Source organism: Phymastichus coffea, unplaced genomic scaffold (assembly GCF_024137745.1).
Source record: "Phymastichus coffea isolate CEN01 unplaced genomic scaffold, Cenicafe_Pcof_1.1 PCOF00004, whole genome shotgun sequence".
In the NCBI taxonomy this organism is placed as follows: domain Eukaryota; kingdom Metazoa; phylum Arthropoda; class Insecta; order Hymenoptera; family Eulophidae; genus Phymastichus; species Phymastichus coffea.
The window spans coordinates 6330109-6354788 of NW_026706815.1; the positions used below are offsets into that span (position 1 = coordinate 6330109).

At 36.5% G+C, this 24680-nt stretch overlaps 1 protein-coding gene and 1 pseudogene across 1 annotated transcript in view; one reads left to right on the forward strand and one right to left on the reverse strand.

Annotated features, from left to right (window-relative positions):
- Positions 1-7136: 7136 nt before the first annotated feature.
- Positions 7137-9854, reverse strand: LOC131667107 (5'-3' exoribonuclease 1-like; annotated as a pseudogene).
- LOC131666809 (proteasome subunit alpha type-3) overlaps positions 9553-24680 on the forward strand; it is a 161043-nt gene continuing 145915 nt past the window's right edge. Inside the window, exons 1-2 of the mRNA XM_058939750.1 lie at positions 9553-10005; positions 10088-10170. Coding sequence (XP_058795733.1) covers positions 9985-10005; positions 10088-10170 — 104 coding nt within the window. The 5' untranslated portion in view covers positions 9553-9984. The remainder of the gene's footprint in view (positions 10006-10087; positions 10171-24680) is intronic.

A 24680-nucleotide genomic window follows, 5' to 3' on the forward strand; every position in this document is an offset into this window, starting at 1 on the left:
AGACAGTTCCAGCGCTTACATACCTTTGTGACCGATAATGTAAACAAAGCCACGCGAATTGTATCTACGTAATAGTTGGCCGCATACTTATGAATAAGCCATATTTTCTATTATCGATATAAAATTTTGTTAAACATTATAACAAATTGTTGGACAACATGATTTGAATACATAATAAAAGTACTTTACTAAGATATGTTTGTGTTGCTACTTTGCATCATTTATACATGATCAAAACATAAAAACAACTTTGGCCGGACACTTTTGCCCGCAACTGTACATAAGTTTTAAGCCACGGCTTTTGATTAAACTGAAGTGCTCTGTGTATTTGTTTTATTTTGAGTCCGTATTTAATAGCCTGCTTTAGCGCTCTATAATGAATGACATACCGTTCATTATTATACAGTGTTGTTAAAAGTTTTTTTTGTCTTGATCCGGGTGGTGTGTTATGTTCAGGACAAAGTGGAAGGTCCTTATGTTCGTCGTGTAGTTCTTTTGGATACTCTAGATCAAATTCTAAAATATATCCAACCTCATTATTATCGGAAACATTGAAAAAATGAGGCTCATCGATGTTATAGAGACCCACTTAAAATTTTTATATGGTAATGATTGCGTCATAGCCCATCCATATAAATTGTTAACATCAAAGTACATCAAAGTCTTGCTAGGTTCTTTTTCATTATATTCTGAGCCCATATATCGATTATTAGCTTTTGAATATCTATTACAGCATTGACTAATACCTCCTCGAATACCTTTTTGGATGAATAAAACCATGTCTATATCGGTTAACAGTTCTAGCTCAATTCTTGTACACTTTAACATAGCATCCCATGTTAATCCAGGAGTAGTATAATAGTGTGCTGGGTCGAGTTGATACGCATCCATACAAGTTTGACGAAAATTTTCAACAATATCGACCAAGAGTAATACGTCAGTTTTTAAATATAAATCAGAATACTGTCCTAAATCAATGATGTCAAATGCATTCCACACTTTTTGAGCATGCTCTAGTCAGCTTCAGAGATGTTGCTATCTATCAATTAACTATGAAAATCTTCGATAGGTGGTCATTGAGTCTGTTTTAATCTTTCAAAACTGTTAACATACTCATATGGAGAAACGCCTTTTCTCTTCAATAATTCTATTTGTGTTTTTATATATTTATCTATCTTGAATTCATGCTCTACTATATTAATTTGGTTAAGTATGAAGTCAGTTTTTCGAGAGATGATGGCATAAAACGAAACAAATCAATTAATCGAAAATTTATAGTACTACCGTCCACGTGTTTTGTGAAAGCTATATATCTTTCCTTGTTTTCAGCTAAAACAGTCACATTTCCCTCAAGATCAGAGCTAGTAGCTATTTCTTTTATTATAAAATGAGAATCCCATCTAGTAAGGTTATGGAAGACGACTGGTGTAAAATAAGGATTCTTATAATTTAAATAACAGGATGCGTGAGCAGCACCTCTAAATCGGCCCGTCAAATGACAATGATCTCTAACTCTTGTTTCATCATGTTGAAAATATTTTCTACAAATATGACACACTTTGCTCATCTTGAAATCCATTTAATTACGCCATGAAAGATTCATTTCTATTGCATTCTTATATATTTGATCCATTTCATCTAACAAAATCTGAAATTGTTTTATAATCCATTGTGCGGGTGATTGTTCTTCATTCAGTTTTTTTCTATACATCTTAAAGACTGATTTGGAATCATCATAACTACATTTTATATAAAGCCCCATACTAAAGGCTTGATGATCTTGGAAGGATCGTGCATTATTTACTGGTTTCAATAAGCACTCTAAATCAGCATAGATAATAAACGGAACCATTTCTTCTCGATCATAATGATTAAATTTTAGAAGAGGAAAATTAGGTAGATTAACTCTACATTTATTTAATTTTGAACAATCTGTTTCACGAATATTCAATTTTTCTTTATTATTAAAATAGTGGAGACAGCGTTCACATAGATAAATTTGTGCAGTATGTTTCGTTACTTGACTTCTAACAAGAGCAGATAAGTTTTTAATCCATACATAGTGGAATTTTAATTTGAAATTATCATTGTTATTTGATCTATTATATTTTTCTGTTTCATTCTCATCAATATAATCGCTTTGTAGTAACAAAAGATTTACATGCTTATCTTGTTTTAAGGTTGATATATAATATGGTAAGACTTCGAATTTAAAACCGTATTTTTTTAGTATGTATAGATTTATTGAAATACTATTTAATTTTTCAAATTTAGGAATATTCTTTAGCTCAACAGGAAAGTTTATATCATCGAATTTCAATCATTCGCAAAGGGCATATAATTTTGAACTCTTTCGCTAAGAAATCTAGCTGGATGAAGACAGGCAACGACAGCCCATTTAAAACATTCATTATCTGTATTTTGAACGTCGATAATTGCTTTTTTATCTGCTATTTGTTTTGGTAGTTGAATATATGAGCCAGGTTTGAAAGGATTAAATTTATTTATATTAACAGTAATACCAATGATAGTTTTTAATGTCCAACCGGAATCTTTTTCTTGAAATTCTTCTAAATTTTTAAGCATAACATCTTCAATATTTTCTGTAAACCATAATTTAAGATCTGTCGTTCTATAAATAGAAACATTTTCGGTGTTGAAATACTTTACTTGAATGTCCTCTACATTAGAAGAATGACTTAATATCTGTATGTTCTTGATTTCTGATTATTAATAAATATTAATTATTTATTCTGATTTATATTATTATATATTCTGATTATTAATAAATGGCTATGAATGCAGTAATGAGAGCATGGCTTTTAAGCACTATGGTGGCGCTGAAAGCAGCGGTTTCGGCGCTGTAGGTTGAAGAGGGGGTAGTCAGGCGAAAGGTGGGAGGTGGGTGGGTGGGTGGTGGCTGCGCCTAGCAAGTTAGAGACGCTACCCCTTCTCCGAGGGGCCCCACTCAGCTAGCATAAGCTTACGAAGCGCCCTACTATCGAAGGAGAGAGAGAGAGAGAGAACGGCATCCACACTATACGGTGTACGCGCCTAGCAAGCTAGAGACGCTACCATCTCTCCGAGGGTCCACACTCAGCTAGCATAAGCGCCCTACAATTGAAGGAGAGCGAGAGAGAGAGGGATAGAGAGAGAGAGAGACCAACACATAGTTTACCAAATACCTTACCGACTTCTACAGCATCCTACCTTAACAACCTCTGTAGGTGGGTGGGTGGGTGAGTGCTGGGGTGGGGCACTCTGTCGAAGGGGTCCACTGGCACGCGGGAGTTGTCAAACGAAAAACAAATGCCTTTTAAACACTCAGCATGGGGTCTCACCTTAAATTAAAAGGTATCACTACCGCGACACCTTCATCGGGCGGCCTCTTTGTGTCCCAGAACATACACATATCCCTTATACATTGGCGGCACGCTGGAGGTGTCAAACGAACATCAAATGCCCTTTAAACACTCAGCATGGGGCCTACTGGCATGCGAGAGGTGTCAAAGGTACATCACATGCCTTTTAGACACTCAGCATGGGGTCTGACCATAAATTCAAAGGTGTCACTACCGTGACACCTTCATCGGGCGGCTCCTTTGTGTCCCAGAACATACACATATCTCTTATGCATTGGCGACATCCTTTGTCGGCTCCTTTGTGTCCCAGAACATACATTGCTTATCTACTACTGAAATATTCCTACAACTACTTGTCCATAGCCCACGCAGGTCGCTTCCATTGACTTTCCCGCCACATATTTTCTCCAAGAGGGTGAACAGCAATTTCGTACAACGCCTATTGCTGAAGTATTTCAAGACAGACACGACAGTTTCTGGAAGCAAGAATCTACGAACCTGTAGGATATGACGAGAGATATTGGCTATATTGTGCGAGGATGGAAGCTAAAGTTCTCCGGCTAAGGCAGCGCTAATGTCAACACCTTCCTATCTAGAGGACGAGATGCTGGTATCCGTCGCAGAAGTATTGTCCGGTCCAGCGTTGACGTAGTTTAAAACCATAAAAGACGAATGGCAGATATCCGCCGGGTTTACAGCGGATGCAAGAGGATGGTTAGGTACAAGCGTCCAATAGAAACAATGATGGATGACAGAAATTCAGGGATGCTATCAAGAACTAGACGATTCCGTTCATGTGTTCACCGCTAATATGATGTAATTAATGCATCGCCTGCATCCACCGGTGGAGTACGAGAGGCAACTAGATGCCAACCTCCTCGTGGAAATTCAAGGATTGGTACGGCGCTCGGAGTATCAATGGTCAAAGAGCTCAATTCCTGGTGTTCGTAGCGCAACATACGCTGAACGAGCGAAAGGTGAAGCTAGTGATTCTTGACCCTCAGATAACATTGTATCTGTAACTAGCGTATCTCTGCAATATTTTTAGCAATATTTAATATTTTTGCAAAGAAACAAGACAAAAAATTGAATCCTTGCTCATTTTAATTGAACCCCTCTTACTTGTTTAAAATTATTAATATACAGGGTGTCCTATTTTTTAGGAACTACCCCGAAATTTTCGACGTTTGGCGTTGTACAAAAAAATTGTTCAGACAACAATTGTTTCGGACAATGGGGGCAATCTTTCTGAGAAATCCGATTTGACCTTAAGATTAATTGTCAAGGTCAAAGTCATTTTTTGAATAGGAACCCATATTTTTGATCCCGGATTCGGAAAGAGCGGAAAATTCTACGTTTAGATAACGTATTATGTGTGGGGTGCGGTTAACCCCCCCCCCCCCGCCTAAGGTCATGTAGGGGTCAAATTTATGATTTTCTTCATCTATGCACAGGGATGATCGGGCAAGGGTAAGGTTAATTGTAATAACCCAATAACTCCAATACCCAATAACTCGATAACCCCAATAACCCCAATAACCAAGAGATATTTTGAATAAGGACCCCCATTTTTTATCCCGGATTTGAAAAGAGCGGGAATTTCTACGTTTAAATAAAATATTATGTTGGGGGGAGCGGTTCACCCCCCCATCCCACCTGAGCAAGGGTGAGGTTAATAAGGTATTGATTACCCAGCCAATGAAGGCAAGGTATTGATTACCCAGCTAGTGAAGGCAAGGTGGGAATGCTCAGCCGATCAAGACAAGACGTTGACTACAGATAGAGTTATGGTCAAGATTGTAACACAAACGTTTATCTCATAAGATGTTCAAAAATACCCCCGTTCAAATTTATGCAGTGTTGAATTCTACGTTCAAAATTTTCAACTGTGGACATCAAAACGTGACGCGGAATAGCTCTGCAAGCTTGTATGTATTGCATGTATGCGTTGCATCATATCTTGCCGTGTTGTGGTTGCTGTGCATAAACAACATTTTTCAAATAGCCCCATAAAAAGAAATCTGGACTTGTCAGATCTGGTGATCTTGGACACCACTCAGTAATGTCACTACCAATGCCTATCCATCGTCTTCGGTATCGTTGGTTCAAGAAGTGACGAACCATTAGTGACACGGTGCACCGTCCTGTTGAAGCCATAATCGTCTTCTGGTTTCCAAGTCCACATCTTCCAATAATTCTGGTAATTCATTCTGCAGGAAATCAAGATATGCTGCGCCGTTGACATTCCCATCGAAAAAATAAGGTCCTATCAGATAACCATTTATTATACCGCACCAAAATACGAGGCTCCATCTATGCTGATTATCAACATGACGTACCCAATGAGGGTTCTGGATAGACCGATAATGACTATTATGGCGATTGAGTTGCCCATTACCATGAAATGTAGCTTCGTCCGAAAACATGACGTATCTGAAAAATTGAGGATCTTCACGAATCCTTGCTAGTGCTCAATTGCAGAATTCGTTGATCTTGGGATTTCATTACGTCCTTGAATTTCATGCAACGAGATATGATGATTAAAATCAACCATTGCCAAAACGACAAGAATTCGTGGATCATCGTTGTTCGGCATCATAATGCGACGACGATTTCTGCGTATTCGGGGTCGACGTCTCTCTCTTTGCTCGATGATTCGGATTCTCACGTGGTTCGGGTAGAGAAGCCTCCCTGGGTAATTTTGGCGGTAATACCTTGCCGCAGCACGATATCGGCCTTGACATGCCCCGAGAGACAACAGAATATCAACAATTTCGTTTCTCGAATAATCCGGCATATTCCCTCCTTTTAAGTCGACTAAGAAAATTACACTTGAACTATCCTGAGAAGGACTGTTCGCGAATCACTATTGTCATAAACAATACTAAAAAAGTGTTATTAAACAATTTAGTTGAAACTTTGTAGGCTTGTCCGGAATCACACCAGAAAAAAGAATGGAAATAACATGTTATCCCACAAAATGGAAAATGACACTTCTCATGAAGGCTTTGAATATATGAAGTCGACTTTGAAAATCAACCTGAAGTTTAAGCTCAAGGTCACTGTTGTTTGACCCTACAATTTTTTTGGGATATTGGGGTTATTGAATTATTGGGGTTATCGGGTTATTGGGTTATTTGGGTTATCGAGTTATTGGGTTATTACAATTAACCTTACTCTTGCCCGATCATCCCTGTGCATAGATGAAGAAAATTTGACCCCTACATGACCTTAGGCGGGGGGGGGGGGGGGGTTAACCGCACCCCACACATAATACATTATTTAAACGTAGAATTTTCCGCTCTTTTCGAATCCGGGATCAAAAATATGGGTTCCTATTCAAAAAATGACTTTGACCTTCAAATGACCTTGAAAATAAATCTCAAGGTCAAATCGGATTTCACAGAAAGGTTGCCCCCATTGTCCCAAACAACTGTTGTCTGAACAAATTTTTTGTACAACGCCAACCGTCGAAAATTTCGGGGTAGTTCCTTTATAATAGGACACCCTATATATGATATATGAATTATCAACTCACCTTGTGCACGTGTACAACCGCTCATCAACGTGTTCCATCTTTCTGCACAGAAACAAAGCCAATCAGGATTGACGATTTGGATTTTTTTTCTCCCTTTTTTGTTTCCCTTACTTTTACTGTTCCTGGGTGGATAACAACTAAGTACGCAGTTTTTTCTGTGAGATCCTATCATGAAAATCAAACGTAATCCTTCCACTCTTTGACAAACTTTGATCATTGTAGTAATAATAGGAATGTTACCTGCGATACCAGTATTTTCTTTCCTGCCTTTTTCCATTCAAATCAGTTTTAAAGTCCAATGTATAGTACCTGATAATTAGCGAATTTTCCTCTGTCATGAGTCCATGATAAGTGTCAGGCAGTAAATACTTATTAGCAGTTGGCAGAACAGCCAACAGTTGTTCAGACGGTAAAAATGGAGTTCCCATGTCAAACTCCAATGTCAAATCTTTAAAATTTTTGATATCCGAGATGAATGAGGCATAGTGATGTGGGCAGTACCACGACCAACTGCAGCATCCATTGTAATAATAATGGAGATTCCATTGGATAGCTTTGATGTAACCTTCCGCCTGGAAGCGCATTTTTTTCTGAAAAAAGAAAAATTCATTTATAAATAAAAATCGAAGTCAATTGTTTGATGAACAGTTTGATCATTTTTTAAAATACGTACGCATCAACTTTTTCATACTCCATCTTATTCATGTAGTAATCACGTTTATACTGCGTGAACTCCAGCTGCATGTCGGTATCGTTTTCAGAACCGTCCTCGTCGTCATCTTTAGACTGCCAACTAATTCAAATGAATGTTTAGAATGAAATTAGTGAGTGGTGATCGATGATAAAATGAAATTATCTCGTTTTCAGTAGCCATTATCAAAGTTTGCAAATTCTTGTTGTTAGTTCTTCTAGAAGACGCATTTTCATATGAAGAACTCTTGCTGTTTCTATCACTTTCGTGCATGCGTCGACCTATTTTCGCCTCAAAAAACTTCAGATCAGTATAAATCTCATCAAACTATTGTATGTCATGTTCACTAAGTCTGTCCATGAACTTTTCAAAAGTTAAATGTCCCTGCTTCATTTATGATTTAATAACTTGAAAAAATGTTATTATCAATTTAAGTTATTACTTGCGTTAGGAAAATCAATTTAAAATGGGTAATACTTCCATATAAGCGTTATATAAAATTGGCAGTATATCACTTTCAATATGTAAATGTGGTAAATGAGGAATAATATCATTTACTACTAAAAATCCCATTAAAATCCAGTCATCAATGATTTTTTCTACATCGAACTTGAAGTTGAGCTTATTTTTGACTGAGGAAAACTCATGCTCTAGATTTTCCCTCATTAAAGACAAGTGTAAAAGCAAAAATTGGTCTCCTTATGAGATAAAATTTTCTTCTATTGCTTGCTAAACTTTACTTCCTCACGAAAGAATGAGAAGTGAAGTTCATGCGATCATAAACCTATTATGAGATTGCATCTAATCCATATTAACAATGGCGAGTATTTCCTTCATAATTTGGTTGAAATTTCATGTACTTAATGTAGTCCATTATTTTATGTTCTCGTTCACCAGATACCTGCAAACAAATTAAAAAAGAGCAAAATTATCAAAAAATCTCTCCAAAATTCATTTTAACAATTAGAATTACCTTTGATCCACTGAGGATAACTTTACACTTTTGCCACAACTTATCAGTAAAAATCTTGTATGTAATAAAATACTTTAACTGTTCATTAAGCTTCGGCATGAATACTGTTCGAGGGGTAATACAATTACCCTGCTAAAACAAGGACATTCAACCGGATTGAAAATCCAATCCGCTTTGAGTCTATTTCTGAATCCTACAAATGACAATTGAAATTCATTAAAGTACAATGAATCTTAATTCAGTTTAATGTTTTTTTATCCCGAAATTAATTATACACATTCTAATAATTAATTTCAGGATAGAAAAATATTAAAGGGGATTCTGATCGATTCCAGTTTGATAAATTTAAATTGTCATTTGTAAGATTCAGAAATAGACTCGAAGCGGATTGGATTTTCCATCCGGTTGAATGTCCTTGTTTTAGCAGGGTAGAATCAAATCTAGCTTCTTAAGGAATCTCTTGATCCTTGGCCCTTGCCTTAGCCTTTTGTATTTCAGCATCATTGGCAGCCTTAAAACGGCGACCTCTATACTCTACTGATTAATTTTGGCACGAGGTGCCACACCGTCTACAGCCAGAAAAAAAGTATAACATCGTCGGAAATCGATACGATATGGCAACGTTGCATAGAAAAACTACTGAGTTCTGTCATACCGATCACTGGTGAAACTCTTAATCGAATAAACCTTATGATACGCATTGCCACATGCAGCGGCGCATGCGCGGTGCGTAAATCGCGCAGACAATAGGTTCGCCGTATTTTTTTACATCTTTTTTATAAACTATTAATCATTAGCAATTTTCGTTAACTGTGCAAATTAAATCTACTCATGGGCAATTTTTTAGAACTTTAGGAAGTCAAAAATAATACATAATAAAAAAGATATTGAAGTTTGAAGTTCCATGTGGTAAAATGATTATTATTAATTTATTACGTAGAAACTAGAGTTGATAAATCTAATGACATAATTAAGTTGGGCAATGAAAAACCTTTCGAATTATATATTTTTATTTTTATTTACTTTAATTATGCAGGCTGGACAGGGTGGAGTGATATTTAGGATTTGGAAATAAATCTGAATCCTGAATGTCTAGAACGTCTAAATGGACAGAATATCTATAATTAATATGGTAAAATGATATAATTACTAAACAATTTTACTATCAAGAATATTGGATGAAGTACAGTACAAATTAAATAGTGTAATAGAATTTATTACTACGATCGAGTTAAGATCACTTGTTGCTAACTTATAAAACTTTTCTAACTTTCCGGAAATCATTGTCATTGCCATAAAATAAAATTGTTTTTATTTTTGAGTAAAGTTGATTGATAAGTAGGATAATAACAAAAAAATATACTGCAAATAGTTTGTATCCTTAATAATCCGAGTCGTTTCTTCTGAAATTATTTCAACGATGAGTTCAATCGGAACTGGGGTAAATTTTTCTTTATTTAGCATTATAATTAGAACAATTTATTATCTATAATGTTCTGTTAAATAATTTGAGCATATTTCAGTATGATTTATCAGCATCGCAATTTTCACCTGATGGAAGAGTCTTTCAGGTGGAATACGCTCAAAAAGCAGTTGAAAACAGTGGGTGAGTTATATCATTTTTATAATAAATTATTTTTATAAAATAATGCAATAATTTGTGGTTTCAAATGAGAGTTTTTAAGTATAATCTTTAAGATCCATTATTTTAAATACAGAATTTTATCACCTACGTGACATAAATGAAGACCCTACATACTTGGCTCTTGATTTTTTGGAGAAAATAAATAGTTGTTTTTGGACCGTGGAATCCTATTTTGATAACAAATATTTGTATAAAATATGCTTTGAATAAGCATGTCATAACTAATTATTAGCAGATGATGGGATTGTACATTTAATCTTAAAATATATAATTAATGGTACAAAATACATGTCCAGATAAGAACAAATTTCTCTCGTTGTTATGTTTATTATTTGTCTTGATTACTTGAGTTGTAAAAAATTGAATCAACACTTTGATTACTATTGGTTACTTAATTTAGATTTCATGAAAAGTAAAATCTGATGATATTTAAAATAATTTACATCAATCAAGTAAGATATTACAATACGCTTCAAAAATCAGAAATTTTCCTATATATATGTATATATATACACGTATTTCCCTACGGTTACATAGATTTTATTAATTTCATCTATACTGCGATTCAACTTTACTGTGATCATATTATTTATGAGCTATGAAAAAATAACTTTAGGAATATTTTTTAGTAATTAAGAATGTAGTTTGTCGTAAATGTTGAGTATAATCATGAGTTCAAAGCATTTAATTTTTAAATAAAACCATTCATGAGTTAGAAAATGAAAATATATTAGATTTATACCATATTTTGTTAACATGGATCTTATCAAAAGAATTTTAGATATAATTCCTTTTGTAGGATAAAACAAAATATAATCTATATTTAAATGTCAAAAAAATTTATAAAAAAATTCAATTCATATTGCAATTAAAAATATTTTTTGTTGCAATATCCTAACGGGATACTTATTTAATTAACATTTAAATTATGACTGTTGCATATTGCTTTATAGATGATAATTAATATATTCACCATATATACATAAAAGAAATTGTTTATTGCATATAAATTGTTACAGATTTTATTGTATTTTTGCATGAATTAAAATTGATCGTTTATATTAATAATTAAAGTATACAATGAGCTGAATAATTTTGTGAACATTACAAAAATCAATAAAGCTGATTTTGTTTAATAGGTTGAATAATATTTGAATAAATTTAAACATAATTAGTTATATGAAAGGAGGTAGTTCAATAATCAAAATAATCTTTCCGAGTTAGATTCTTTTGAGCCGCTATTTTACATTACAGCATTCTATTTTCATAAGTCTTGATAATAATGTTGCAGTGACGTACATCAATTTGAAGGCTTTGATTGATAACTAATAATTTCATGATCTTTTTTTAAATTTTCTTTATATTTCTTGATATTAAAGCACTTAGCCCAAAGCAGATAATGAATATAATTGATTGTATCTAAAAAATATACAATACTCTTATGACAATACCATCAATGCAACAGAAATATGGTTTGAAATTCTTTTATAATATAAAAAAATATATAAAAAATTATATAATACTTTTGGTGGTATCTTTGAGTGTATCCATAATTATAAATTTATGCCTACGATTATTTAAAAAGCCTACAATTATTTAAAAAGCCTACGAGTTGTTCTTCATTGCAGAAGCTGAAGGTTAAGTATAGCTAACTCTTTCGCGGCATAAGTTTCGCCAGGCATTATGAAATCACGTACGTCCAATACGTACTCTATTCTCATAGAGCAAGCTATTACTAAGCTAATTAACGAAAGAGTCGTCTTTAATACACCTTTTCCCTCCTAAGTAAGTTTTTTCACATTCCTACTTATTGGATTGTAGTGAACGATGCAATCGTGCAAAATGAGACAATATATTGCAGGTCCTTCAGAAATATTTTTCTAATTTCAAACTCCAAAAAAACTTCACATGTCACGCTGAGTGATTGATTGTTCCAAACAAAATGAGTCGTTGAAGCATTCTCCAGTAGATGTAAGATTGGAAGTCTTTTCAGCATTGATTTGGCATTCTTACCGTAACATATGTTTTGAAAATTATCATACATATCGCACGACATTGTGAATTGGTTTTTAGTGAAATCAATGTTAAGATTGTTATATGAATGGTATTGAGAGTTGAGGTAGAGTTGTATATTTCTGATGATTAAGTCGACTAGCGTTAAAGTTTGATTTATTTCCACAATTAATTTGAAAGTTAAAATGATGCAACGGGGTTTATTCAATTGGTTTACTGTTTTGATTATTTAGACGTGTTTTGTATTCGCAGGCAGGGCGAGATATTCTAGTGTAACGTTTGATACTTATCCTACGTTATTGAAATAAATAGTTCGGACTCTAAGATATATTCATAATAGCATTTCCGAGAATAAGCAAGAAGTTGGCGCTTGAAAGTTCTTTGAGTTTTGATATTGCTACAATCAACGAATAACGAACACAGTGTATCCAAGTAGTTTATTTATTTATTTATTTATCCACGTAGAAAGAGAGATTAGATTAAATTAGATTAAACCATTTTTATTTAGCCATGGGGTATAACCCCGTAGGCTTCAAGAAAAATAAAGTGCTATTACAGTAATAAAACAATAAAACAATAAAATAACAATAATAATAAGCAATAACAAACATTAATAAACCAATAATACGCAATAATAATAAAACAATAAAACACATTAGATAACATACGCTATACATTGGCATTATAACAAGAAACATAACAGGATAAAACGCAATAAGAAAGGCAATAAGAAATGACGGAGTGTGAGACAATAATATCACACTGATAAAATAATATAAATAACATTATAAAACTGGAGATACACAGGTCGCAGAGTACAGGAAAAAAAAATAAGTCGCACAAAAGAAGAGGGAAGAGAGTCGTGTGAGCAAAAAGAATAGGTGGGCCTCAAAAAAAAAAGAAATGACCTCAAGGAGGCAGATAAATCTAGTTGGTAACGACAATTAATGCGAGTCATGTGACAACTACGTTGGAAGGATAGAGGGAGGAGAAGAGGGAGAAGAAGAAATAAGATCTAGACAGAAGACGGAGGAAGATTCAATATTCCAGGATTTATGAGTTAAAGGGAGGGAAATTATAGGAGAGGTAGGAACCAGGTGTCTGCAGGTAATTTGGACTGTCAGTGAAGGCTGAGACGTTGAAAGGAAGGGTTACTGTGGGTAATTTTCGAAGGGATGAGAGATTTGTTAAAGATTCGGACGTGACCCTCTGGATGAAGTGCTGATGTTCCAGGACCGTAAAGAGGGAGAACAGCCATGACTTAAGCTCCTTATATCTAGAAATGTCAAAGTCAGTTATGGATAGTTGATTTAGCAGGTACATGGAACGAACTGTAAAAGAGAGGTTCCAAGTCGAAGTACGTGGAGCTGGATATGAGAAAGCTGAAGGTGGATTACGAGAGGAACGTTTTATATAAAGACAGTTTGGAGATTGGAAATAGGTAGTAAGGTATGAGGGATGAGAAAGACAAACTGTTTTGTATGCAAGAAGGATTAGTGAAATATTTCTGTGAGATTCGAGGGAGAGCCATCCAAGACGTAGTCTATGAAAGGTGACGTGGGATTCAATGTCAGAAGATGGGATGAAAGGGATGTAACCAGTAGCAAAACGGATGCAAGCATTGTGAGCAACTTGTAGAGCAAGCCGCCTGGTTTTATCCAGGTTGTGGAAAGCAATAGAAGCATAAGTGAAGTGAGGGAAGATGAGGGATTTGATTAGGTAGGATCGGGTGGAAATCGAAAGGGACTTCCTGTAAAACTTAAGTGAATTTAGATTCCTGTAGATCTTTTTGAGCGTATTGTTGATGTGAGTTTTCCAATGTAATGATGAGGATATCGTGAGTCCAAGGCTTTTTACGGATGAGGAAAATGAAATGATGATATTATTGATGGAGATTTGGGGGAGGGAGTCAACATGTAAAGAGGATAAGTAAAGCTCCGATGACAATGACCGATAACAATGACACGGGTCTTGGAAACATTTAGTTGCAGACCATTTGAGGTAGCCCAGTCCGCGACTGCCTGGGCGTCAAGTTGAACTTTGGTGAGGGCTGGAATAATTTCAGAGGAAGAGCAATGATGATAAATTTGGGTGCCGTCAGCATATATCATATGCTGACAGAAATGCAGTACCTTGGGAAGATCATTAATGAAAATGGAAAATAGAAGAGGTCCAAGAACGCTGCCCTGGGGCACTCCTGAACAGACACGCAGCCAGTCAGACAATGAGCCCGCCCGATCAACCACAGCCTGCGACCGACCCGACAGATAGCTAAAAAACCAGCGAAGAGCTGAGTCAGCCAGGTTACAGGCCCGCAGCTTCCGGAAAAGTAGGTTATGGGGAATACTGTCAAACGCTTTGGAGAAATCAAACAAGACAAGGATCGTGACCTGACGCATCTCAACAGCACGTCTGACATCCTCCAACAGACCAATCAGAGCGGTCTCAGTTGAGTGCCCCCTGCGAAATCCAGCCTGTCTTGGGTCAAAGAAATTGCTGGCCTCCAGATAGTTCAAGAGTTGCTTGTGAAGTAAGCGCTCCAGGACCTTAGAGGACTCGCCAAGCTGAGCTATTGGCCGTGTATCAGAGGGAGACTGGGGTGATTTAGTTTTTGAGAGAGGGCAGATGATAGTGCGTTTCCAGGCTGAGGGAAAGACTGAAGTGAGGATGGATTGGTTTATTATAAGTGTGAGGAAGAGAGCTAGAGAACTAAGACCAAGTTTTAGCATTCGGGAGGAGAGGCCATCGTTTCCTTTGCCTTTGGAGCGAAGGGCAAAGACCTCGAACTCAACTTCACGCTGGGAGACAGTAGAGAAGGTGAAGGATTGTGGAAAATGAGCGGAAATCGGTTCGAATATAGGAGCATTAATTATGTCATCGAAAGCTTGTTTAGTTAGAGCAGGGTGACGAGAGGCAACTGAAACGTAGTAAACGTTCAGAATGTCAGGGGAAAAGAGGAGTAGTGGAGAAGGAAGAGGGTTGGAAGCTACACCCATGTCCCGGAGGGCTCCCCATTTGTGTGTGATAGACTTTGCATTGTGGATGTGAACCTGTCTTTTTGTAGCGAAGGAAAAGATGATCACGTGTGCGCATCTTGGATCGTAGCTCCCCAGAGACCCAGGGCTTTTTCATGGATGGGATAGTGATCTTGCGAGGTGGGGCAAGCTGATCAAAAGCAGCAAGTACATTGAGAGTAAAGATAGATTCAAGCTGATCAAGTGAGTGTGAGAGGCCCGGTAAAGGCCCGGAGGAGAAAACTGAGAGATTAGTGTCGATTATCAAATTAAGGGCTGAGGGATCAATGTGTTGGAGAGGACGGGAGGAAAAAGTTTTCATGGTATTTTTGATGTATGTAGCTGAGATTGAGACAGCGATTAAGTCATGATAAGGAACAAAGGGTGAATTAGATTGAGCAAACTGTAAGATGTTAGTTGAGTAGTTGGTGATAAATAAATCAAGGGTTGTGTGTGTGATTTCCCCAGTGGTTGAGATAGGATGATGTGTAGGTACAGTAGAAAGAACCCTTAAGGCAAGAGAGTCCAGGTGATCACGAAAAGCACGAACATGTGGAAGATCAGAGGTGAGATCACAGTTGAAATCACCTGTGATTAGGATATCATTGTAATAAGGAAGAAAAGTAGAGATGGAGTCAAAGAAGAAAGTGGGGATGGAGGCTGAGGGACGACGATAAACTACGGCAAAAAGTAGCCTGTTACATCGATTCTGTTGAATGTCGGCAATTATAAATTCAGGAGTATTATCATAGACGGGATCAGACTCGGCTAGTATTTTGATCATCAATGGGTTCCGCGCATAAAAACCAACACCTCCACCCTCCTTGCCCACACGATCATGTCGTACAAAATTGTAATCCGGAAGAGCAAGGTGAGCATCTGATACAAATTCGCTGAGTTTGATTTCGGAAATAGCTATTAGGTCGTAAGGGACAGTCTGGACTTCAGCCTCAAGAAGAGAGAAATGAGAGGGTACATTTAATCCGTTAATATTTACGTGTGCAGCAGTGAAAGATAAGTTTGACTCAGCTAAGTTGTTGGATTTCAGTGTATGTCAGATTTGGTTGGTATTAATTTGATGGGGCGAAGAGGGTAAGGGGGACAATCGTCTGTGAGTATGAGTATGCTGAGTGGGTGGCCTCACGGCAGACGGTGTCACGCGTTGGAGAGGCACGAGCCCGCGTAAGTCAGCCTCAGTTAAAATGGGGATCAGCTCGGAGCGCTGCGTCTGCCTGCAGAACACTCTCAGATTACGGACAACTGGCCAGGCATAACCAAGCTCAGCACTAACCTTTCTCGCCTTTGTGAGAAGTTCGAAGACCGGCTTCGGCCATATGGGGCGAACGTAGACTCTCGTCGGTCCACCGGTATCAAAGATGGACTGGGCGGTGTGCTCCTTTAACTTCGGCGAGAAACGCAGAATCCTACCCCTGATTGATGGAGAGTCCACAAGAAAAGCGAATGAGCGAGTAGACCGACGAGCAGCGCCGGGAAGTGATAAAGAGCTTTGGGAAGTGACAGAAGAATGGCTCCAATCACGCGTATGTATGATTTGCGGCAGATTGTGCATCCCGCCAAAACCGAGCGCAACAAGCAGTGAAGTTGCTGCTTGGAAGAGTGTGCCTTGATAGTCAGAGGGAAGACCGTGGACGAGAAGTTCCGGCTCATCTGTGACTGCAAAGAGAGCATCCCTAACCTGGTGCTCCATGCGCAATTGGGACCACAAATCGCGCATCTCTTGATGTCTGCCGGCATTTAGTTGGGCCTCTTGTTTGAACCACTCAGGTGCATCCGCCATGGTAGTAGAGCGATCTACGCCTTGATGTGAGATTGAGTGCGACGACGATTGAAGGTGGTACTGATTCGCAGCGAAAACGTTGGTTGCAGGAACAGAGGACTCAGGTGACGAATGAAGAGGCGCAGTACAGTGGTGTTTGGTTACCGACGACAATAACGGCTGAGTAGGCGAGGCTAGGCGTTTCTTGGCCCGGACGAGTATAGATGGAGAGTGTCCGGTAGGCGTGGCGAATAGCGCGGCTGTATTGGCGATCGGTAATTGGTTGGAAGGTGACGAGTCAGCACAACATATAAATTCAGTAGTTTTAGATATCGGCCTAGAATTTGGGGATATACAGTTAAGGTGGTAAAGCGAATTGCAGGAGCCGCACAAAAGAGATCTGTCGAGTCGTCGTAATGGAAGGTAACACTTAGCACAGTCTCTAATTGACATTAAGAAATCGTAAGGGATTACAGGCTTAAGGTTTAGAGGATTAAGAGGGAGTCGAACTACGTTAAACTCAACAAGTAAATAAACTGGAGAGGAAAGAGCGAATTAACGTAGTCGAAATGGTCAAGATAGTATTAATGTGATACATAGAAAATTTGGCGCGAACAAGAGTAAACGAGTTTCGTGACTCCTACCCGCAGTTACATGAAATGCAAGATATTTCGTATTTCGCGGGAAAATTGGAAAAATTAGCGGGAATATTAATTAGCGGAGGAACTGAACATAAATGGCGCTCGGAATTATGAGTACTTAAAATAGGTCGCTTAATAATAAATTGGCAGATGGCTAACAGAAACAACAAAACAAATCACTCAATCGAAGAGGCAACGATGACGGATACAGGAGAAATTGATTAAGGGCACAGCCGGATAACGGGGCGATAATTATTAAATTAAATTTTTGATGTTTCTCTCTCACTAAAGCGGTGCGTAGGCGATGACAATGTGTTCTTTAGTAGCCGATGTTGCAGAAATCCGATGTGCAGGAGAAATCTATGTAGTGCGAAATGATGCCAGATGATACCAGTGGCTGCTGAAGTCTCACGTACATTCAGATTGAGATGGAACAGGTTATGTGACAACTGTAGATTGAGGTAATGTGTAATTCCAGGGCAAATTATGCACTAACTATCTCAAGCCTAGCTGCCCCTTGGACTACACATCACCTGGAACAAGTTGCTCGCGGAGGTGCAACAAAATTATATTAGTAAAACTATAAAAACCTGGAGCCGATGTAAAGTGCGTGCGGCGCTCACCAGAGAGAGAGAGAGAGAGAGAGAGAGAGAGAGAGAGAGAGAGAGAGAGCGAGAGAGAGAGAGAGAGTGAGGGGGGGGTCTTATGAGTTGAGCACTTAGATTATCGTATAGGAAAGCAATAGCAGGCTATCCACTGAATAATGAAAATTGGTCTCAGAAAATAGCTGAGTCTTTATTTCAATCAGTGCTCGCGCTGCTAGGCAAGGTAGGATTATAGTCCTCTTGCCGCAGCGACGAGCGAATCTATTCTTGCGAAAACGGCTTCTTTCTACACTTGGTAGTCCCTACAAAGCTATTTTTGATATTCGCATAAACTTTGTACAGATTTAGTCACAAAATGGCTCGCTCGAAATTGAAAATTAGTGTCTTAAAAAATCAAGTAGAAAATAACGAATTTTTTAATATAAATCTTTTTTTAAGGAGATAAAATTAATCTCAAAATTATAAGTGATTTAAGTTAGATAAGTGGACAGTACGAAATTTACAATAAATTTACGGAAAATTTTTACATCAAAAAGTCACTCGTAATAAGTGGAACATTATTCAAAATAAAAACCACTAATTTAACAATCCATTTTTGAATAATAATTAAATCATGAATTCGTAAATTCCTCTTATAGTTATTATAAAATCAACAAACGGGTAACAATCGTTATCAGTAATTTTATAGGTATGTACAGTTGAATCGTTATCTCGCAACGCAATTTAGTTGTTGAAATAAATTATAAATTTTTTATTTATTGATTACTCAGTCGAAAATCAGTTATTAAAGTGTCAAATTCTTGCTTCTCCTCCTTAAGGTGCTAGGACCGCTATTGTATATTCGAATTTGCATCATATTTATTTGTTGCAAAATTATTAGCGATATTTACAGTCGAACCTAACGCACTGCCTGCTCTCGGGAGTAGCCGACCCGTGCACTGCACGCCGCGCGTCAGCCAATCAGAGCGTTAGACCAGGTGTGCGAATACTCCCGCTGGTGAGCGGAGATCTGAGGGGCCCGAATAAATTTGACACCGAAAAATATTATACGCGCTATACTTTCTAGAGAAAAACAGTAAATTTGATGGTTAAAAATGTATTCCTTACTAAATAAAAGTAAATATTAATGCATATTTTCCACGTGGCTTGGGTAATTAAAAAAATGCTTCATTGATGAAAATAAATAATGTTTTTTGAGTATTGCTTTTTCGTGGTATTTAAATTTTAATGAAATATTAAGGTTAAAAATGTTTCTCATTGACAAATAAATATTTCAATAATGCTTATTATTCAATCCCGGAAATGTTTATTTTTCAATGAAATTACATATAGAGAAAAATAGGAAACTTGTATTTTTCCAAACCTAAATTCTAAAAGTTGTTTATAAATATTACATATTTACAGTGCACAATTTTGAAAAAATTGAGTTTTCAATTTCTAAAAAATATTTAATAGATCAAAAATTATTAACAGTTAAACTTGCAAAAAAAGTTAATTTTTCAATTATTAAGTTTTTAAAAATGTATTTAAAAAATAAACTACAAGAGACGTTTTCATCTTAAAATGATCCAAATTATCTATAAAAAATTGTTTTATTGAAAAAGAATTATTTGTACACGATTATTTAAACAACTGAGTTTTAAACAAAGCCTAGGGGTTTGTCGTAAAAATTATTAGTACCATTGGATTAAGCAGGTAAAAATACATAAGATTACATGGTTTTTACTTTCTGCCGTCTTAGAGTATACGGGATGATACCCGGTTCCCGGATTAGCAGTATACGGCAGTGTCTGCCGCGCAGTGCTTAGGGAGAGAGAGCGCGCAGTGCACGGGAAAAGGCAGTGCGGTAAGAGGTAGTGCGTCAGGTTCGACTGTACTTGTAAATGAAATTAAGCTAATAAATACATATTGAATGATTATAATAACATTAGATTCGAGATTAGCGCATGAAAATTGACTGAAAAACGCTTTTGTTCGTAAAAAAAAACTTTGCAATTATCGATTTTGCATCGTAAACAAGAAATTTCTCACCCCCGTGACGTTACGTTCCTTATACATATGGTCATGTTTTCGCCGAATTGCCCTAACACATTTACGCGTATATGTGAAGAGCGCCTTAGCTCTGATACCGCTTTTCTTCAATTTTCTTGTGTATGATGGGTTGCTGTTATTTAGTGGAAGATGAAGGAAAAGGCAAATTAAACTGAACTGTTACACTAGATACTACGAAACTCATTGAAATACTTCTTTCTATTTTTAGAAATTCGAGGAGACGGATTTTCTTTGCATTTGATACAGTGACATAAATAATAAACCACTCGAGTCGTGTTATATCAATCTTGAAAGAATTATAAGCATTTACGTTGTTGAGCGTCTTTGTTGTTTGATGTACTGAATTTCTATCAGTACATGACCTTATGAAAATGAATTCATGTTTCATATTCACTAGGACTTTACAATAATTCTGAGGAAATCCAAAAATGTACTTCAGAGAAATCAAGATATTAAAGTAGATTAATTATTTATGAATTGATAGATTATGTCCGTCTTATGAACTTGTGTAGACGAAAATTGTTTCGTTCTGAACACTTGATTATATTGCGCAAGGTATTGTAATTTAATTTCAAGTTTATTGGGATACACTTATCAGTATCAAGATTTTCTAAGACTTTATGAAGAAATTTATTAATGCATCTATCTTATAGCTACCTACATGTATGTTGATGAATTGATTTATGACGTAGAATTTATTAGTATTTACATCAATATTAGGTATTAAGTTGAATGATGGGAATTCGACTATGTACAATTTTTAACATTTATGTACTGAAAATTATGTATGACGAAGATATTAATGATCCCCAGTTTTATAATAGTTTATCTGAAGCGAGCGAAGATAAAGCTAAGAAAAATGTGGTTGATGGAGTTACTTGTAGTAAAGAAATCTGATTAAACTCTTGTAACTCAAATTGATTTGGAAAATTATGAAGAAATTTTAGAAATTTTTAGCGTTCATAGAAAAAAATGCAATGAAATCTGTAAAAGCTTATAACTGTAGTAACTTTAATTACATCGTTGTCCCTTTATTCGATTTAGTGACAAAACCTGTTGTCGATACTCCGTTGAAAATTGCCAAGTTCTTGCCGAGTTACAAAGTGTCAAGAAAAAATAATAAAGTATATTATATATATTAGGATAATCTGAATAAATTTGTGACTTGCCTTCAAGTACTAGTGGCTGAACAATCAGCTGAGAATAACGGTAACGTTTCTTTAATAATCGAGGAACTGCATGTAGGTGGTTATTTATATCAAATGCATGTTCATTATGTACTCAGTATCAACACGAGCTTTAATGTATTAACATAAATCTAAAGGTAAAATTAACGCTCCTCATCGAAGTTTGTCTGTGTTTATTCAAACTCATACCAAGGAGATATTTTTAGTTATAAATTAAAAGTTTAGGAAATCTCTCACTTTGAAAATAGCCCAATAATGCTGTGAATTGGGTAGTATATAATAATACGAAATAATTTCTATGATGACTATTACCATACGTTTACAAAGCAACCTTGAACATTTAGGTGCAATAGTTAAAGCAGAATTAGAATGAACAAAATCAACTAATCAAAACGTTAGATTCAATGAAGAATCAAGGAGTGGTGGAAAAGATTTATATTTATAATAGCAAGATTTAATTATCCGAGGCGAAAGTATGTCGTTCGAGGTATAGATGAGACGTGATAAGCAGATGATTTCTACGATTTTTTCAATTTTGATTATTTACTGACAATAATTGATATTTTTTTAAGTATGCATAGGCAATACTAGTGAAAAAGAAAAATAGTAGCTATATGGCAGTAGTTATGAATGCAGTTTTAGAGAAAGAAAAATGCCATATGGAAAAAATTTAATTTGCGTGGAAACACAGTGGTGTTCTAGCAGTCATTGAGTTCGGACATATTATTTGAGCTCTCTTTCTGCTGTTACTTTCATTGTGAGTAATTCGTTGAGATCTTTGTTGCTTTGCAGTGATTCATTTGTGCTGAATTGACTATTGATCTGAATTGACTATTGATTAAGTATTATGGTATTCGATTCCGGTCAGTGAATTTTTAGTGAAGTGCTCCTTTAACTTATTCAGTATGTCTTTTTTGTCTGCTTAAGATTCTTTGGAAGTCAGATGTTTTTCCCGCCCATCTAAGAGTCCAATTAATACTCTGGATGCCACTCAGTGTCCAGGATGTAAAGTATATTTTCATCGTAGTTGTGCAAATAGTGCATCGTAGTTGTGACGATATGGAGGTTAGAGTTTCTTCTGTTGAGAATACTCTGACAATATTACCAGTTACTATTGTAGAAGAAATTACTGCATTATATACAATTTTCCAGAATGCCCTTCATCATCTATGGATATTGCAGAATTTGTTTCTCACCTATCTACAGCCAACTTCGATACCTCACAAATAAATATCATTCGTCTTGGTAAGGAAGTTAGTGATAGTCAGGCCGCTCAAAGGAATTCTTAAATCTGCAGATGATGTAAATTGGTTGCTTCACAATGCTTCAAAACTATTTAGTTCTTACCGTAATCTTAAATGTTGCGCTGATAGAACACTAAAACAACGTGAGCAACTTCGTTGTAGAATCTATGAGCTTAATGCTAGATTTCAGGATATTATTTCGAATAATTTAATTAATTTCTCTCTTAAGCTCAAATTTATTAATGGAGTTCTCAAGATTATTGATTCAAAAAAGACATAAAGGCAGCTAATAAATCCTCTCATCTTTTAGTATATGATTAGAATCTTAGCAGTGTCAAAAACAAAATAGAACAATTTATTAATAATGTATTCATTAACTTACAACGTTATAATATTATAATTCTCACTGAATCCTGGCTTGATAGTTCAGTAAATGATGCAGCTTTATAAATACCAGGTTACAAGTGTATTAGAAACGATCGTAGTATCATTGACATTGGTAAGGCATGAGGTGGTGGAATTGTCTGGATTGAGGATACCTGCTCGCACAATATTCTGTACTCTTCTAGCCATAATTTAGAGTATACTACTGTGGGCAAAAAGTAAGGTGAATTTTCAATTTAAACTTCGCGGGCTTAACATTTCGGGCTAGTTCTTTTTTTCTTGAGTTGGTAGGACTGCGAATGACATCTGGGACAAATTTCATGTCAATGTCATCATTAGTAATATATTTACGCTTGTGTTTACCAAACGACCAAGAGTGCATGTTTCGATTTTTACAATGTCTGATTTAATTGAGCAAAGAAGTGCCATCAAATTTTGTTTGCGGAATGAAATTTCGGCTGCGGAAACGTTGAGGATGTTGCGGAAGGCCTTTGGTGATTCTACCATGTCGCAGAAAAATGTTTATAAGTGGTACAAAGACTTCAAAGAGGGTCGAGAACGTGTTGATGACTTGGAGCGCTCCGGACGACCATCGACGTCAACAGATGACCAACACGTCAATAAAGTGAAGGAATTAGTGCTCGAAAATCGTCGGTTGACTGTTAGAGACCTTACTGATATGATCGGAATATCAGAAGGATCTGTGAAAACAATTTTGAAAGACCATTTGGGCCTACGAAAAGTCAAATCTCGTTTGGTACCGAAAACGCTCAATTTCTTGCAAAAAAGTCGCCGCGTTGATGTGTGTGAAACAATGCTTTCTGACTATCAGGACAAGCTCAAATGCATGATTACGGGAGATGAGACTTGGATTTATGCTTACGACCCTGAAACAACCGACCAATCAAGCGAATATCGTGCTAAAGGCGAGGCCAGACCGAAAAGAGCACGTCAAAGTCGTTCAAAAATCAAGGTCATGATGACAGTTTTCTTCGATTTTCGTGGTGTGGTGCACTATGAATTCCTTCCACCCGGCCAAACTGTTAATAAGGAATATTATTTGAGCGTTATGCGTCGTTTGCGTGAAGCACTTCGTCTAAAAAGACCAGAATTATGGGCCAACAACTCTTGGTTTTTGCATCACGATAATGCACCATCTCACACTGCACTCGTTCTTCGTGACCATTTCGCCAAAAATTCGACGCATATCGTTCCGCAACCACCGTATTCGCCTGATTTGGCTCCGTGTGACTTCTGGCTATTCCCAAAACTCAAGAGACCACTCCGGGGAACGCGTTTCGAGTCGATTGAGGAGATAAGAGCTGAATCGAAGAAGGCGCTGATGGCTATACCGGAAAGGGACTATTTGGCATGTTTCGAGGATTGGAAAAAACGTTGGCATAAGTGTATTTTATTGGGAGGGGATTACTTCGAAGGGGATGACATTGATGTAGAAGAATAAATAAAGATTTTTCATTTTACAAACAAATTCACCTTACTTTTTGTCCACAGTAGTATGATTCTTAAGCTTGATGTTGGCTCTGGCATCGTACT